Source organism: Myotis nattereri, assembly GCF_964212035.1.
Source record: "Myotis nattereri genome assembly, chromosome: 6".
Taxonomy (NCBI): domain Eukaryota; kingdom Metazoa; phylum Chordata; class Mammalia; order Chiroptera; family Vespertilionidae; genus Myotis; species Myotis nattereri.
In genome coordinates this window covers 8,937,971-8,954,461 of record NC_138081.1, presented here as the reverse complement: position 1 = coordinate 8,954,461, position 16,491 = coordinate 8,937,971, and the positions used below count along the sequence as shown (strand labels likewise).

The 16,491-nt window shown below is 47.0% G+C and overlaps 1 protein-coding gene across 2 annotated transcripts in view; it reads right to left on the bottom strand.

Annotated features, from left to right (window-relative positions):
- Window positions 1-3,531, bottom strand: part of MAPK14 (mitogen-activated protein kinase 14) — a 65,572-nt gene extending 62,041 nt beyond the window's left edge. For both annotated transcript variants that reach the window (XM_081094363.1, XM_081094364.1), the window contains exon 1: window positions 3,074-3,531. In XM_081094363.1, coding sequence (XP_080950489.1) covers window positions 3,074-3,189 — 116 coding nt within the window. In that variant the 5' untranslated portion in view covers window positions 3,190-3,531. The remainder of the gene's footprint in view (window positions 1-3,073) is intronic.
- Window positions 3,532-16,491: the final 12,960 nt, after the last annotated feature.

Below are 16,491 nucleotides of genomic sequence, written 5' to 3'. Positions count from 1 at the left end.
AAACCCAGTCCACTATCAGGTCCACAGTTTGTATTTAATAAATACGTTGAATAAGTAATTGAATATGTTTTAAGAGTAATACTCAATTCTCACCTATTTTATGGTTACCATACCCCAGAAAAAGGCATTTAAGTTCCTGTTTATGTTTCCTTAAACTAACCACAAAGATTCCCTCCCCCCTTTCTGCCCCAAACCCACAAAATCAATGCTTTGCAACAACTGTTCTTAAACAATTTTGCTTCATTTCCCCTCACAGACAAAGTACAAAGTTCCTCAAACTGCAAGGTTTAGTTTAGTTCCCTTTATCCCTTAAAAAGGAAAGGCATATTTGTAAAACTTTATCAATTCTCAAATTTCTAGTCTGATTCCTTACTCTTTGATTTGTGGTTGGTCATCACACCAGCTCTATTTGCATTTTTATTATATACTTTGCACAAATTAAAATAATGAAAAATAGCCTTTACATAAAAAAAAATTTAAGTTACACATCAAAGCATATCGCAGTTCAGAACAATCAAATTAGGAAGCTGACACATATTCCACTGATGTTGCATTCCTTAAAATACTTTCAGAAATTCTTTTTGGGAACAGACTTCAGATCCAGTTCTACAAGTCACACAAGAAACTCTGTGTCATTACTTTTTAGTTGAGACTCCTATTAGACACAAAACAGTATCACTAACCTGACTGCTTAATCTTTTTCACCAGACTTTAGTACAAATTCTCTAAATTGTTCGGATTCAATCTGATTTTGTTATTTCCCAAAATCTACGCTCAAAGGATGAAGATGGTGAAAAATAACACAGGCTCAAAATGAATTCTAAGAGAAGTTCATGGAGTATTTTCTGCCATACCTGAAAAGTTGCTAATGGAAAGAGCTCCAAATAACTACTCTGAATGATATACACACTTACTTCTAGATCTAAATTCTGAGATTTTAATCCAAAATCAGTTATATTTGTCAATTATTACATCTATCAGCTGTACTTTCCTCCCCTAATGTGCTAAAGGTTACACCTTAAATCGCCTTCCCAGAAATACTACTTAAAAAACAAAACAAACAAACTCTGCCTTCCTGGAAGGACACTGAAGAAACTTAACAGGGGCTATCTCTGAGGAAAGGAACAGCATGGCTGGAGAACAGAAAGAAAAGACTTTCCACTGGAGATCTTTGTACACCTTTTGAATGTTGTACAATGTGAATGCATTACATATTTTTTAAAACCTGCTTAACAAAATTACTTCCAAGTGTCGGATACTTCTGGCTCCCAAGCCAGAAAAGAATACTAGCACTAAAGAATTGTGGAGTTCATTTTAACGTCACTTCGCTGTGAATCTGAACCTCCAGTTCCAGTGCAGAGCTATTCACACCAACAGCAGGGAAACCTTGCAAGCAGTTCAAGTTCACTAAACTCATCATAGCTGGACCAATCTACTGTATCCCTGCATTACAGTAAACATCATTGGTAACAAAAACTTGAATGTGTCAATTCAAGAATAAAAAACAAAGCAGATTAATGAGCTATAAAAGGAGCAATGATCCAAATACATCTTTGAAAAGTAGCAAGTCAATAACACATAAACTGGACATACAGTAAAATGCTGCAAATTCCCTTAAAATGCAGTCCATCATACTACGAAAACGTGGAAAAGATGTCAATATGGTGCCATCAGCAACATAATTAAAGCAGCCTGAACTAGATATTGCAATATGATCTGTTGCCGGACACAATTGCACAATCTCAATTACCCAGAAGATTCTACCAAACAGGAAATTCACGATGTGACTTTAAGAAACACAGGAATTACATTTAAAGATGAATACACTTCAAAAGCCTGGAATTTGTTCCAAAACAAGAAATAATTTTATAGACCCCTTTTCAAATATTCAACGGGCACGAATTACACGAATAAGCTTCCGATCAGGAGCTCTTGAATTACAGTAAATCTAAACTGTAGTGTCTAAAACCTTGGAAGTTAGCGAAGGTAAGTGGAATGTTTCAGATCTGGAAATTTCATGGTATTAATTTAATTTCATTTAAAACCCACAGTGTGAACTGAAGCTGATCTACCCCACAAAACCATCGTGATCCTCAGGCGATAAATGTAGATAAGCCCCCTGCAAACTCTCGGGGACTTTAAACACACGGTCCTGTGCTCAAGAATGACCGCCACTGGAAAATATTTACAACATCTCCCAGCATTGTGAAGAACTGTTTGATCTCGAGGGCGCCCAACGGATCGGAATCTCACTTGCTCCAACTGAGAACACTGTTTCGTCCAACAATACTTAAATGAGCAGCGGAATGTGAGTAATCGGCGAGGCCGCCAGCTTCTCCGGCTGCAGGGTTCTCGCCGGCATCTCACCCACCCCCCAGCTGCCAAAGGAAATGCGCTTTCAACCGAATCGGAAACGCACCACTCAAGCTGGCACAGGGCTCTCCGAGATAAAGTCGGTATTTTAAGCTCTATGGGCCGCTGCTAATTCAACTGCCAACTCAAAAAGAACGCTTCTCAAAATGGGATTTGGACACAGAAGCTTGCAACCAAGTCCGGCCTGACGCCCTCCGCCGTCAGTTTTGCTCAGGCGACCGCAGTCTCCGAGTCGGTCTTTGCCCTCCTGCTTCTCCCGGCAGCTCCCCGGGCTGCTGTGCTCAGAGGGCAGGCGCCGGCGCCCGGGGTGGGCGCACCTCGGGGAGGGTCCTTCTGCTGGACGCCGGCAGGAGACCCCCGGGAAAGTGCCGCTCCCCCCCCCCCCCGACCCCGTGCCTGGCCCCAGAGCAGCAACCCCCAAGGAGGGAATGCGCAGGGTGCAGCCAGGGCCGAGCTCCAGCACCACCACCGCCCGCCCCCCATGGACCTGCATCCTGAACACAGCCGACCGCCCACCTAGGTGTGCAGGGTGAGGGTGCAAGGCGCACAGGGAGCGCTGGACAGGGGTCGAAAGGGCGGCGATGCCCTCCCCCAAGGAAAATTCCTGCCACTTGGTGCATCGCCGAGCCGCGGGGCAGGCCTGGCTCTGGGGCATGCGGGGCCAGCTAGCCGCCACGGCCCCAGGCCCAGAGACACTCACCACACGGAGCCATAGGCGCCGGAGCCCACCGGGGACAGGTTCTGGTAGCGCTCGGGCACCTCCCAGATGGTCTTGTTCAGCTCCTGCCGGTAGAACTTGGGCCTTTCCTGAGACATCTTCCAGCGGCGGCCGCGGGGGGAGGAGGTGGCCCTCCGGGGCCCCGCCTGCACCCGCACCCGCTGCCTGGCCCTCGTTGCCCACGCGGTAGGGCGGGAACCCGCACTGGTCGCCCGCGCAGGTGCGGTGGCCGCGACCCCGCTGACTCCCGCGCGCGGCCCCTGTCAGCCGCAGGCTGGGCGCGCCTCAGCGGTGGGAGCAAGCCCCGCGACGGGCAGGACGCACTCCGGGGCTCAAGGCTGCGCCCGCCGAGCTCTCCCTGCACCCTCTTCCCTGTCAGGCCGCCTCCGGCTGCGCCACGGGACCACGGCTCCAGCTGCTGCGCCGCCCGGGCTTCCAGTGGTCGCTGTTCGCGAGCCAGAGAACAGGAGCCTCCCGCTGTACTCTCGCGAGATGAGCTCCCGAGACGCTCCGCGAACCTAGATTTTACCCAATATGGAACCTGCCCAAGGGAGGGGGGAGAGGAGGGGACGGGACGGGAGGAGCAGTTCTCGCGAGAAGAGAGCAACAGCTGGACACCAGTGGAAGGAGCTTGGCGTCGGTTACGGGCGGGAAGGCGACCCGGGAAGGAGAAGGTAAGCAGGCAACACATGCCGCGTGCGCCCCACCGTGGCCGGCGGGGCAAATGCCTGGTGGAAATTGACAGTGAGTGTCGGGAAAAGAGCCAAAAGATCTTTGAACCGCGGTTAGTCACCACCAGCAGCAGAGCACCTGCGCAGCGGAACACCCAGTTGCCAAGAAATCACTGCATTCAAAAAAGAGAGATAAAGGTTCAGTCCAGAAAGCTGTTGCATTCCCATCTACTCAAGGACATACGGCTTACTCTTAGGAATTCTGATTAAATCTATCCCAAAAGTAATTATCAGCCCTGCCTAATAGACTGACGCTTTGCAACCTAACTCTCCTAGGAGTTTTCAAACTTTAAAATATATATGTATATATTATTGATTTTTACAGAGAGGAGGGGAGAGAGATAGAGAGTTAAAAACATCGATCAGTTGCCTCCTGCACACTCCCTACTGGGGATGTGCCCACAACCAAGGTACATGCCCCTGACTAGAATCGAACCTGGGACCCTTCAGTCTGCAGGCCGAGGACGCTCTATCTACTGAGCCAAACCGGTTAGGGCAGTTTTCAAACTTTTATGTGCATAAGAATCACCTTGGGAGTTTAAAAATGCAGATCCCCAGACAGGGAGTCTGATTGGATAGGTCCGTGATGGGCACCAAGAATGTGCATTTTTACAATACCGCCCAGCCCCTTCTGATTAAGGAAAGTCTCTGGTACCTCCCTTTGAGATGTATTTTTTAAACCACTACCCTGAGGACCCGGCTGGTGTGGCTCAGTGGTTGAGCATGGACCTATGAACCGGGAGGTCACGGTTCATTTTCTGGTTGGGGCACATGCCTGGGTTGTGGGCTCGATCCCCAGCAGGGGGCATGCAGGAGGCAGCTGATCCCTGATCCTCTCTCATCATTCTTGCTTCTGTCTCTCCTTCTTTCCTCTCTGAAATCAATAAAAATATATTTAACAAAACAAAATAAAACAAAAAACACTTCCCTGAGGGTTTGAAATGGACTCCTGCCCTGAAGAACTTCCACTGAAGAGGACGTTAAGCATTTAATTCATGCCTCTCAGGGTTAGAAGACCAGGGCAGAGAGTGGTCTTATTAGGCAAGTCAATTGATCTTTCTTAGACCTTAATTCCAGTTAATGCAAAAGAGAACTCCTTTCTTACATCCCCACCTAATAGGGTCATTTGTAAAGCTGAACAAGATATTAAATATAAATGGGCAAGGTATTATAATCCCATGCCTACCCCCACTGTTACCAACCTACTCCTATGCTCAAGCTTGTTAAAATAAGCAAAAGAATTGGACCCGAAAAGAAATAACAAGGTACAAGCCAGTTCTCATCACTTCCCATGATTATTCTCTTTTGTGTTATGCATCCCTTGGAATGCTTAAATTTTGCCTGTCTTGTCCCTGCATCTAACACAGTGCCTAGAACATAAAAGATATTTCATAAATACTTGTTGAACAAATTATGACCATTGAACTGCGGTTAGTCACTACCAGCAGCAGAGCACCTGCACTACAGGTAGTACAGGATCCTCAGTTCTCCTCTAGGAAAAAAATTAGAAAACCTAAAACCTGATTCAGGCAAAGCTTTTTTTAAAATTTATTTTTATTTTTTATTTTTTTTATTCAATGTGGCTTAGCCTGGATTCTCTTGCCTACAAAGACATGGTGCTTGAAAATGTTCCAAGCCAACCTACCTGCAGGTTTAGGGAGCTTTCAAAGAAGTAATGAAGGTTGAAGGAAGAAGTGAGAGAAAAAATATGACTGTGAAAAAAAAATGAGGGCTTGGAGTGGAGAATCAAGGAGATGAGGGAGGAAACTTGGAAGTAGGAATCCTAAGAAAATCATAAATTTATCCAACAAATTGGGATAATGAGGTGAGAGTGACCAAAAGGGTAAAGATAGAGTGAGCGTTACATTCACTCACTCATTCAGCAAATATGTATTAAATGCCTACTAGGTGCCAGGCATTTCTGATGAAAGGATGATCTAAAAGCAAATTTGGTTGTGCCAACATGGAGCTTACAATTAACTTGAGGGCAGTCATTCAACCATTCAACACAAATTTCTTGGGCACTTACTATATCTACCACACTGTTTTAGGCATTGATGATTCAGTAGTTAATGAAAGATAAAAATCCCTGTCTTTATAGGGGAGAGACAGTTACCAAAAGGAATGGGAAAAGTGAATACTATGTTAGACATGAATACAGCAATCCAGCAATTGTAAAACTGCAATGGCTGATCAGAAATATAAGGCTGCAGTGAGAAACAGGGGCTGGGACTGAGCTTTGTTAACCTAATAAACATTCAAACCTGTGAAGAATTTTTGTGAGTTTATGTGAGCCAAACTGCCAACCAATGCGGCGAAGCAGAATCTCAATGGATTGAGATAATGCTCTGGAGAATGGCAGCTTTGGGTCTTACAGTATTTTATACATTGCAATCAAAAGAGGTGACATAAGTGGATTGCATGAAATCCACTGGTGATAGATTAGGGAGGCTGGAGAAAGCAAAGCAGGGAAACCTCTGGGACTGGATAAAAAGTAAATTGATAGACACATACTTCTTTCACATGGGTGAGGATAAGACAGTTAACCGTCAACAATTAACTCAGTGGCAATGAGATCTGTGGTCTCGGCGGAGCAGTGCCTGTGCTTTGAGGGGTCCAGAAAAAGGAAAATTACTTTGACATTTAAAAACATGTATTTTTTTATTGATTTCAGAGAGTAAGGGAGAGGGAGAGATTGAAACATCAATGAGAGATAGTAATTGATTGGCTGCCTCCTGCACACCTCCTACTGGGGAGTGGGCATGCGCCCAACCCAGGCATACGCCCTTGACCAAACCCAGGCCCCTCCAGGCTGCAGGCTCACGGCTCTATCTTCTGAGCCAAACCAGCTAGGCTACTTTGACATTTTAATATGTTATCATAGATGCCAGAAGACAGTAGACAGGCTTAGTTAAGGTGAAGATTGTCAGGGAAGATAGCTACCTAAGAACATGACTGCTCACCGTAAATTGCTTTTCGTTAAAAACTTTTTATTTCAGACCATCTTTTGTGGCTAATTTAGGTCTCTGAGTTTGCAAGGCGGCCAAGCAGGCCTTCCCTGAGCTTGTCAGGCTAGCATGTGGCCCCTTGCGCCCACAGCTTCGAAGGAAGGTCAAGGGACAGAGCAGAGCCGGAGGCCTGGGCAGCAGTGTCCCCCAGTGGGGGGAGTCAGCTTGTGGGGCCCTCTAGCCTCCCGTTCCCTCGGCCTCTTCTGACCTGATGTGGTTGTGGGGAGACAAGTGAGTTACTGTCTGTGAGGGGCGGGGCGAGGCTTGGCATCAGGTGGGCCCTCCATCAAGAGCAGTCAGCCCGCGGGCGTGGCCCAGTGGCTGAGTGTCCATCTATGGACCAGGAGGTCACGGTTCCATTCCCGGTCAGGGCACATGCAGACTCCATCCCCAGGGTGGGGCGTGCAGGAGGCAGCCGGTCAATGGTTCCCTCTCATCATGGATGTTTCTATCTCTCTCCCTCTTCTTTCCTCTCTGAAAAAAAAAGAGTAGTCAAACCAGTGGTCAAACCTGGGTGGCACAGGTGAGGGGCTTCCACGGCCCAGGTATAGGGAGGGCGGCCCAGGACCCCACCCCCGCTGCCCATGCTCCCCCACCTCGCCCCACGCCTGTCGCCCGCCCGCCGGAACGCCCGCGGGCTCGGCCGCAACGGCTCGGGAACCGCCGGCGACCGTGGGCAGCGCCGCCAGCCCGGCCGGAGCTGCTGGGACCCGGCGCCCACTGCGCCCCGCGCCGAGGAGCCGGTGAGCCGCCGCGGGAGAGCCGGGCGCCGGGGCTGCGGGTTGGAGCGGGTCCGGGGCGCCCGCGTCCCGGTGGCAGGTCCACGTCCCGGGCGGGGGCGCCGTCCGCCGCAGGGCCGGCGCGTCGCGGGCGCTCAGTCCAAATGTGTGGAATGAATGACGGTGGTTCCTGGCAGCTTCTCTCAGAGGCATTGTCTCCGCTGCAGAAAGGCCGCGGGGAATGGCCGTGGCAGATGCGTGCGTTTTGCAAGCCGCATCCTTTCAAACTCGTGGGTCTGATTGGTCAAAGCCCCAGGACCAGTCCGCTGCCCGGGCCTCACCCCACACCCGTCCATCTCCTCCTGAGACCCCACGGCCGGCGTGCCTCCTGCTTTCACAGGTCACTGCTGTTGTTCATTCTGTTCCCCCAACTGAGCCCCCACTCCCACCCCCACCCCCTGAATCCCTTTCTCTTCTAATCAATGTTTCAGTGTTCCCCGCCGAAGCCTTCTCCAACATCCCCACCCCGATAATGAGTTCTCAGCAGCACACCCTACCTGTCCCCCAAGATCATTGTGTCTGTGCCCATTGGTCAGCTCCATGGGGTCTGTCATCTTACTGTTCTTCCCCAGCCACCAGACAGTGACTGAAGGACACTGAAAGCTCTTTGCTTGTGCCTTTTCCATATTCCACATACATTCCCCATTTTAAAAGGTAAAAAAAATAAAAAAATAAAAAATAAAAAAAAATAGGTGAGGGGCTGTTTCTGATGAAATTCCAAGTGCTTATTTTGAAATGTTGAAAGTGAAATTTACCTTCCCATGATTAAGAGAACAGGAAAGATGACAATATTGTGGGAAAGATTCTTGCAATTAAACTAAGGCTCAGGATTTCACATTTATTGGGTTGTATTTAAAATAGTTATTCTTGGCTTTTAAAATATTTTCAACACATTTTGTAAACGAATCAATGGGTGGCTGGGTAGGTAGGCATCTTTAGAGGATAATGGAGCTAGGTCAAAAGTGCCTGTATTTTAACAGTGTCCCCATTTTAGCATGGAGAGACTGAAAAAGGTGATTGGCTATGTTTGCAGTGGTTTGCTTACTTTATTGTGTAGCAGAGTCACCTGGAGGCCTTCCTAAACAAGATTGCTGGCCCACCCTTAGAGTTTCTGATTAATCAGGGCCTGAGAATCTGCATTTCTAACCTAGTTCCCAGGGGATGGTGATGCTGTTTATGTAGGGAGAGTGTGGACGACAGAGATCAAACTAATTTCTATTCGTTAGTAGTAAATCCAGATACCCCAAATTATGTCACATTTATGAAATTACAAAATGAAACCTTAAGTAGTTCAGACCCACGGTTCATCCACTTAAATATTTTGTCTGATAGCAGGAAGCATCAGAGAATTGTTTTCTGAGTAGACATTTATCTTCAAGATTACAGGCAGAGCTTAGCATGTGGCCGCTCTCACCGTGGGCAGAGGCCCATCGCACTAACAATGCTCGGGAGTCGTTGTGTTGCTCCCTCGTGTGCTGTGTCTTGGCTGAAAGGTCTCTTTCCCATCAGTGTGGTTTGGATGACTTTTTCTGTGATGCATCACCTTCTCCACACCAAAGTGCATCTGCCACTTGTCAGTAGGAGCTTCTGGTCATTGTACCTTGTTGGGAAAGGAAAGGGTCCTGCTGGTGCATGCAAATGAATCATGAGGGCTTCTATGCAATCAAGAAAGACTTATGGAGCTGGAGAAAGTCCGGAGAAGACTGCCAAAAAGAAACCCAATAAGGAAATCATGCGTTTTTCTTTATTGCCTTTAGCTAGTCATAGGATGAGCCCTTTACAGACGGCCTTCCATCTGCCCCTTCTAGACATCCTCACTATGGTCCCATGAGTTATGGTTTGGTTACCTCTCCCCTAGAGGTAATAGTAATGGTCTCAAACTGGTCGTTTTAGCTTGGTCATCTTCTAACTCCAAGTACTGTTCAGTAGAACTTAATGTGATTATGAAAATGATTTATGTCCAGTATGGTAACCCTTGCCATGTGTGGCTGTTGAGCACTTGAAATGTAGTTAGTGTTCCTGGCCAGGGTGGCCAAGTGGTTGAGCATCGACCCAGGAACCAAGAGGTCACCGGTTTGATTCCTGGTCAGGGCACATGCCTGGGTTTCGGGTTCAATCTTTAGTAGGGGGCATGCAGGAGGCAGCTGATCAATGATGTTTCTCTCTCATCAATGTTTCTATTTCTCTATCCCTCTCCTTTCCTCTCATTCTAAAAAAAAAAAAAAAATCAATAAGAAACATATTTTAAAAATAAGAAAATGTAGCTAGTGTGGCTGAGGAATTGAAATTTTTATTTTAATTAAATTTAAATAGCCACAAGTAGCCAATGGCTACTGTCATAGACAGCATAGCTCTAGACCAGGGGTGGGCAAACTTTTTGACTCGAGGGCCACAATGGGTTCTTAAACTGGACCGGAGGGCCGGAACAAAAGCATGGATGGAGTGTTTGTGTGAACTAATATAAATTCAAAGTAAACATCATTACATAAAAGGGTATGGTCTTTTTTTTTTTTTTTAGTTTTATTCATTTCAAACGGGCCAGATCCGGCCCACGGGCCGTAGTTTGCCCACGGCTGCTCTAGACCATACTATTAACATACTTGTTTTCCCAAAGTATGTCTCTGTGCATATGACTACATCTGCTCAAACACTTTCAACAGCTGAAACGTCCAGGTTGAACCAAGCATTCAAGACCCTCTGACAATAGGCCTCAACCTACTTTTTTGGGCTTATCATTGACTTTACTAAAATCTATTGAATTACTTGCCTTATTATCTTTAAAAAATTTTTTTGCCTTATTATTTTATTATCTCTGACATTTATCCTATCCTATTCCTAAAATACCTTAGTCTCATCCCTGCCCCCAGTTTGGACAGAGCAGAGCTCAAATCATATCTCTTCCAGGAGGTCTTCCTCATCCCTCTGGGTTGGGATTATTAACTCCACTCTGTAGGAGATCACAATGGTATTAGGATGTGGTATCTATTTTGAAATCAGAAAGACCAAGTTCAGATCCTGGCTCTGCTATTTACTAGTAATTGTAGGACTCTGAGGACATCACTAAATTCATCAGTAAAATGAATATAATCATTATCAGGAAAATAGTACCTATCTCTTGAGATGATGTGTGAAGAACCTTGCACCTGGCAGGCAGCAATAACTGTTAATTCCATATTTATTTATTTATTTATTTATTTATTTATTTTTATTTCTTTATTCATTTCAGAGAGGAAGGGAGAGGGAGAGAGAGATAGAAACATCAATGATGGGATAGAATCACTGATCATCTGTCTCCTGCATACCCCCTACTTGTGATTGAGCCCGCAACTCAGGCATGTGCCCTCCGTCAGAATTGAACCTGGGACCCTTCAGTCCGCAGGCCGACGTTCTATCCACTGAGCCAAACCGGCTAGGGCAATTCCTGTATTTCTTACTTCTAAACTCTCAGAGAACCATATTTTTATTTTAGTAAACTGTAGAGTTTTTGTATACCCAGAGCACCTAGCATTCAGTAAGTGTTTGTGGAACACTAAATTAATTGACCACAAGTGAAACAGTATTCTTTAGTCAGAAACAAATGAAGACCAAGATTACATATGGGAGGAATTTATAAAATTGTGAAAATAAAAGCAGACAAACTTACTAAGTCCTAGTCTAGACTAGTCTGAAAGCCATTTTTTGAATAGAAATGATGTAGATTGAAGACAGTATAATGAAATACTACTTTCCATAAATGAACTCATGGGATATGATACCTCCAAAGGGTACAACAACAGAAAACATAAATACTTCAGCTTTGGAAGAGAGGGAAATTCTTGGAGGATAAACTAATTTGTGATGGGAGGAGATGAGGGTTTTTGTGTGTGTGTGTCTTCAGTAACAAGGCTCTCGATACAGAAGTCACACATGGAGGTCCACAGGCTAAATCCAGCCTGCAGAGGTGTTTATTAGATGTGTACTATGGTTTTAAAAATATGTAAAGTAATTGACAGCATTTAAAAGTCAGAAGACTTCACATAAACTCTGGAATTATGGCTTCTCTTGGAAAAGGTCAGATCTGGCCATGCTGGGCCCAACATGACCCATGACAACAATTGCTGGAGCTGAGTGGCTGCCGCTGCCCCCTGAGTCCCACTGTTCCCACGGTCCTTAATGTTCACACATTGCCAGCTTTTCACCAACCTGGCCTTAGTGCCACTTTTGGAAACAAAATGCTGGATTTTAGACCCTGGATCCAACCCAGGATGGCCGTTACTATAATCTCAATATTATTAGCAGGTTAATTAGGCTTTTTTAGATGCCAGAAAGAGATATATTCTAGTAATGGAATTTTACTGTAAAGTTACATTGTAAAACGAAACAAAACTGGGTCAATATTGCTATAAGGGGGGGGTGGGGGAATGTATTAATGTACAGTTCTACATGTTTGTTTGTTTTTCTGTAAAAGACATGAAGTCCTAATTCTCTTAAGTGACTCATTGTGAAATACCTCTTCCATCTTTGATATTCCCCAACAACATTCTCACTTCTTTATAGAATTTGTGATTTTTAGTTCATATGTATTATATAGCACACCAGTGATACCCAGCCCTTTAAGGGTAAAAATACAATATGTAACTATAACCCAATTATTTAATTTTTCTAAAACCTCAGTTTTATCACCTATAAAATAGGGATAACAGTAATACTTGGATTATTGTGGGAATTAAATGAAAAAACTCATGAAAAAAATTTAGTGCAATGCTTGTCATATAGTGAGTGCTCTATAAATGTTGGCGATGATAATGATGATGATACTCGGTCATTCTGAAGGAAAGCAAAGTTGATGATGTATTAAGCTTGTTTGCAGCCTCAACTATTAAAGAATTATTTGGCCGTAGCTGGTTTGGCTCAGTGAATAGAGCGTCAGCACGAGGAACAAAGGGTCATGGGTTCGATTCTGGTTAAAGGCACATACCTTGGTTGCAGGCTTGATCCCCGCCCCCATCAGAGACCCTGCAGGAGGCAACCAATCGATATGCCTCTTTCACATCAGTATTTCTCTGTCTGTCTCTCCCCCTCCCTTCCACTCTCTCTAAAAAAATCAATGGAAAAATATCCTCATGTGAGGATTAAAAAAAAAAGAACTATTTATATAATCTACATACTTTGTGTTTACCTATATATTTTATAGCTATTATAAAACTGCAGTGTATTATGCAAATGCAAGGTATCAATCATATATATATATGTGGATATATATAATAGAGAAATATGCTAATTAACTAGGATGCCGTAACGGTTCGACCAGACAGGAGGAGGTTGTGCGTGCAGCATTGGGGGTGGGGTGGCAGGGGCCTCTGTACACCTGCGGCCGCGGCTGCTTCAAAGGCCGGAGAGGGAGGCAGGGCTGGACCAGCAGTGGCTGTGGCTGCTGCAGGGCCGGACCGGAGGGTGGGTAGCACCACACGATTTTGAATCATGCGCTGGACTTCTAATATATATATATATATATATATACACTAATAAAAGACAAAGATGCTAATTGACCATACCTTCGTTACTCCCATCAGCCAATCAGAAGAGTATGCAAATTAACCCAACAAAGATGGCTGTTAAATTTGCATACTGTAGGCAAGGCGGTGCAGCATGAGCCGCTGCCTGGCCCACCGCCATCCAGGCCTGCCATCTGTGACCTGGGGTGGCGGGGCAGGGTAGCGCAGTTCGCTGCCCGGCCCGCCACCATCCGGGCCTGCCATCTGCGACCCAGCACGGGATCCGGGCCTGCCATCTGCGACCCGGGAGGCGGGGCAGGCACCGCGGGATTGGGCCTGCCATCTGCAGCCCGGGGAGCGGGCCTAAGCCAGCAGGTGGTTATCTCCCAAGGGGTCCCAGACTGTGAGAGGGCACAGGTCAGGCTGAGGGACCCCCCTCCGCCCCCCCCCCCCCCCCCGCCAGTGCACAAATTTTTGTGCACTGGGCCTCATATATATCCTATCTAATAAAGAGGAGGGAATATGCTAATTGACTGCCCCACCCTCAAAGATGGCGGCACCCACAGCCAATAAGAAGGGAATATGCCAATTGACTGCTCTGCCCTCAAAGATGGCAGCACCCACAGCCACAAGATGGCGATGCCCCGTCCCCTCAGCCCCGCCAGGGCAGCAGGCTGCTCCACATGCCTGCCTCCGGAGACCCACAGTCCCCTCAGCCCCCTAGTCGTCCAGGGCTGGCCCAAGGCCCAGGCAAGCCTTGGATGGTGGCTGCCCAGCCACCACAGCTGTCCGAGGCTCAGGTAACCAGGGCCGGCCAAGGCTTGAGCTGCTGGCAGTGGCAGCAGCAGAGGTGTGATGGGGTGTAGTTCCCCTGAATGCTGGATCACCTTCTGTCCCTGAGGGCTCCTGGACTGTGAGAGGGGGCAGGCCGGGCTGAGGGACCCCCCTCCAGTGCATGAATTTTCATGTACCAAATCTCTAGTATATATATATTTTAGAGGCCCAGTGCATGAATTTGTGCATGGGTGAGGTATAGCCAGCCCACCCCAAAGGGGGCCAATCAGGGTCAAGCCGCCAGGGGGGAGGGGATGTGGGAGGTAGGCCAGCCACACCCCTAATTGGGGGGGGGCACTCAGGGGCAGGGCCGGCCAGACAGAGGGGCCTGGAGAAGACCCACTGAGCTGGAGCTGAGCATGGGCCCCAGGCTTCCCAGGGAGGATGGCCTCTGCAAGGAAACAGAAACTACCAGAAGGCTCTGCAAGCAGGCCCTGAGCTCCCTTTGGCCAGGCGGACTCAGAGCTGGTGTCTCTGTGTGTACATTAGACACAGCTTGGCACTCGCCTTTGTCTGTTGGTCAAATCCATTGCATGGAAGAACGTGTTCCCCTTTTTCTCTCTGGGCCCTTACAACAAATACAGGCTAATTGGAAGACGCAGGCCCCAATGGCAGAGCCAGGCCCCACAATCACCCGGAATTTAGGCCTAAGAAAGTGGGTAGCAATCTCCACGGACAGAACACACTGCTTTAGAGTCTTCATTCGCCCCTAAAATGTGCCCAGCTGCTCCTCTTTAGCCAGGATACACTAAACTAAGGAACCAAAGACTGAGTTCCCTTTGAGGTGGGAATCACCGGGAGCCAGCTGGTAGCAAGGCCCCTCACAGGCAGCTGCCTTCCCCACAGGCTTTTGGTATGCTCTGAGCTGGTCCATTTCTGGTGGTGCCGGGTCCTGGACTGCTGGTTGGGCGGCAAGTCCACAGGGTTTCTCTCTGCCACCTTCCTGGCCTCCCCAGCAGTACCCTCCAGCCTGGCACGCCAGGCGGCTGTCGCTAGAGCCGGGACTCGGAGAGTGAAGGAGTTGGCCCATGCGGAGAGGGACCCGCAGGTGGCCAGGCCATGTCCCCCCACCCCCGCTTCTCCGTCTCGCTCGCATGGATTGGGCCAAAGCCTGCTGCCCAAGACTGGTGCCATGTGGGGAGGGTTGCCGCAGCGAGAAGGGCACCCTGACCTGCCAGCCTTGGTGATGGTCATCTTGGTGCCCAGCTGATTAAATTTGTCTCACAGAGCCTTCGTCTCAAGCTGCACGCTCACGCTGGCCACCTACACGTTCTTTACCAGGAGCCACCACCAGTGCCTTGGCGATGGCCACGCAACTGGCCCCGGGGCCCTCAGCCTTGGCAGCGGCACTGGTGGTGTCCCCTGCGGCTGGCGCGTCATAGTGACTGGTCGTTCCAGTCATTCCACCGTAATGGTCACTGGGCTTTTATATATAGAGATATGATTTTTACCATATATATATATATATATATATATATATATATATATATATATATACTTTTTTACATTTATGTAGAAGAATTTTATTTATTTATTTACTTATTTATTTGACATCAGAGAGGAAAGGAGAGGGAGAGAGAGGCAGAAACATCAATGATGAGAGAAAATCATTGATTAGCTGCCTTTTGCACTGGGGATCGAGCCAAAACCTGGGCATGTGTCCCAACCGGGAATTGAACCATGACCTTTTGATTCATGGCTTGACCTCAACCACTGAGCCACACGGGCGGAACTATGTGGAAGAATTTTAGATTTTATGCCTTTTTTGTTATTTAAAAACACAGATGATCAAGAATGGTTCTGTTTTCGTTCAGAAGTGGATTTACAGCCATCATCAACTCCTCCTCCTCCTCACTGTCTCTAGAGTTTAAAACCAGACTTTTAAATCTTAAAGTGGCCTTCAGATATCATTTGGTCCAGCCCTGTCATTGTATGGACAAGGAAACTGAAACTTATCTTTTGAGAAACTTGCCCCCAGGCAGACAGCTAGTTAGGAGAACAGCCAGGGCCAGAAGCCCATTCTCCTGAGAACCTGTGCAACGCTTCTTCTGCTACACCATGACGCCACCAACTGGATACTACGTAGTCATTTCAGAAATATTTGTTGAGGTCATACTAAGTGTCAGGCACTCTTCTGGGCTCTGAGAATACAGCCATGAACAGTCAAAGTCCCACCTCTTAGACTTACATTTAGTATGGGAATCAGACAATGGTCAAATAGATAAGCAGTTGCTAGGAAGAACAGGAAAGGTAAAGGGATAATGATAGGTGCGCTATTCCCATCCAGGAGGTAGAAGACACTGTATTGACTGACCACTTAGCCCTTAGCATGTTTAGTGAAAATTGGTGGTTATACTCACTTTTACCTCATATTCATTTCCCTACAACATAACTGAACATAAAGAAAACTGGGCTTCCTAGCAGGACACCTGGGAAATTATAAAACACATGAGGAAGTTTTATAATACTGCAATGCGTTATGCAAATGTAAGGTATCATTATATGGAAATTTTACTGAAGGGATCTATATTTTTAAAATTGTTTTCTGTTTGGTCTGTTTCCACCTGTCCAGGA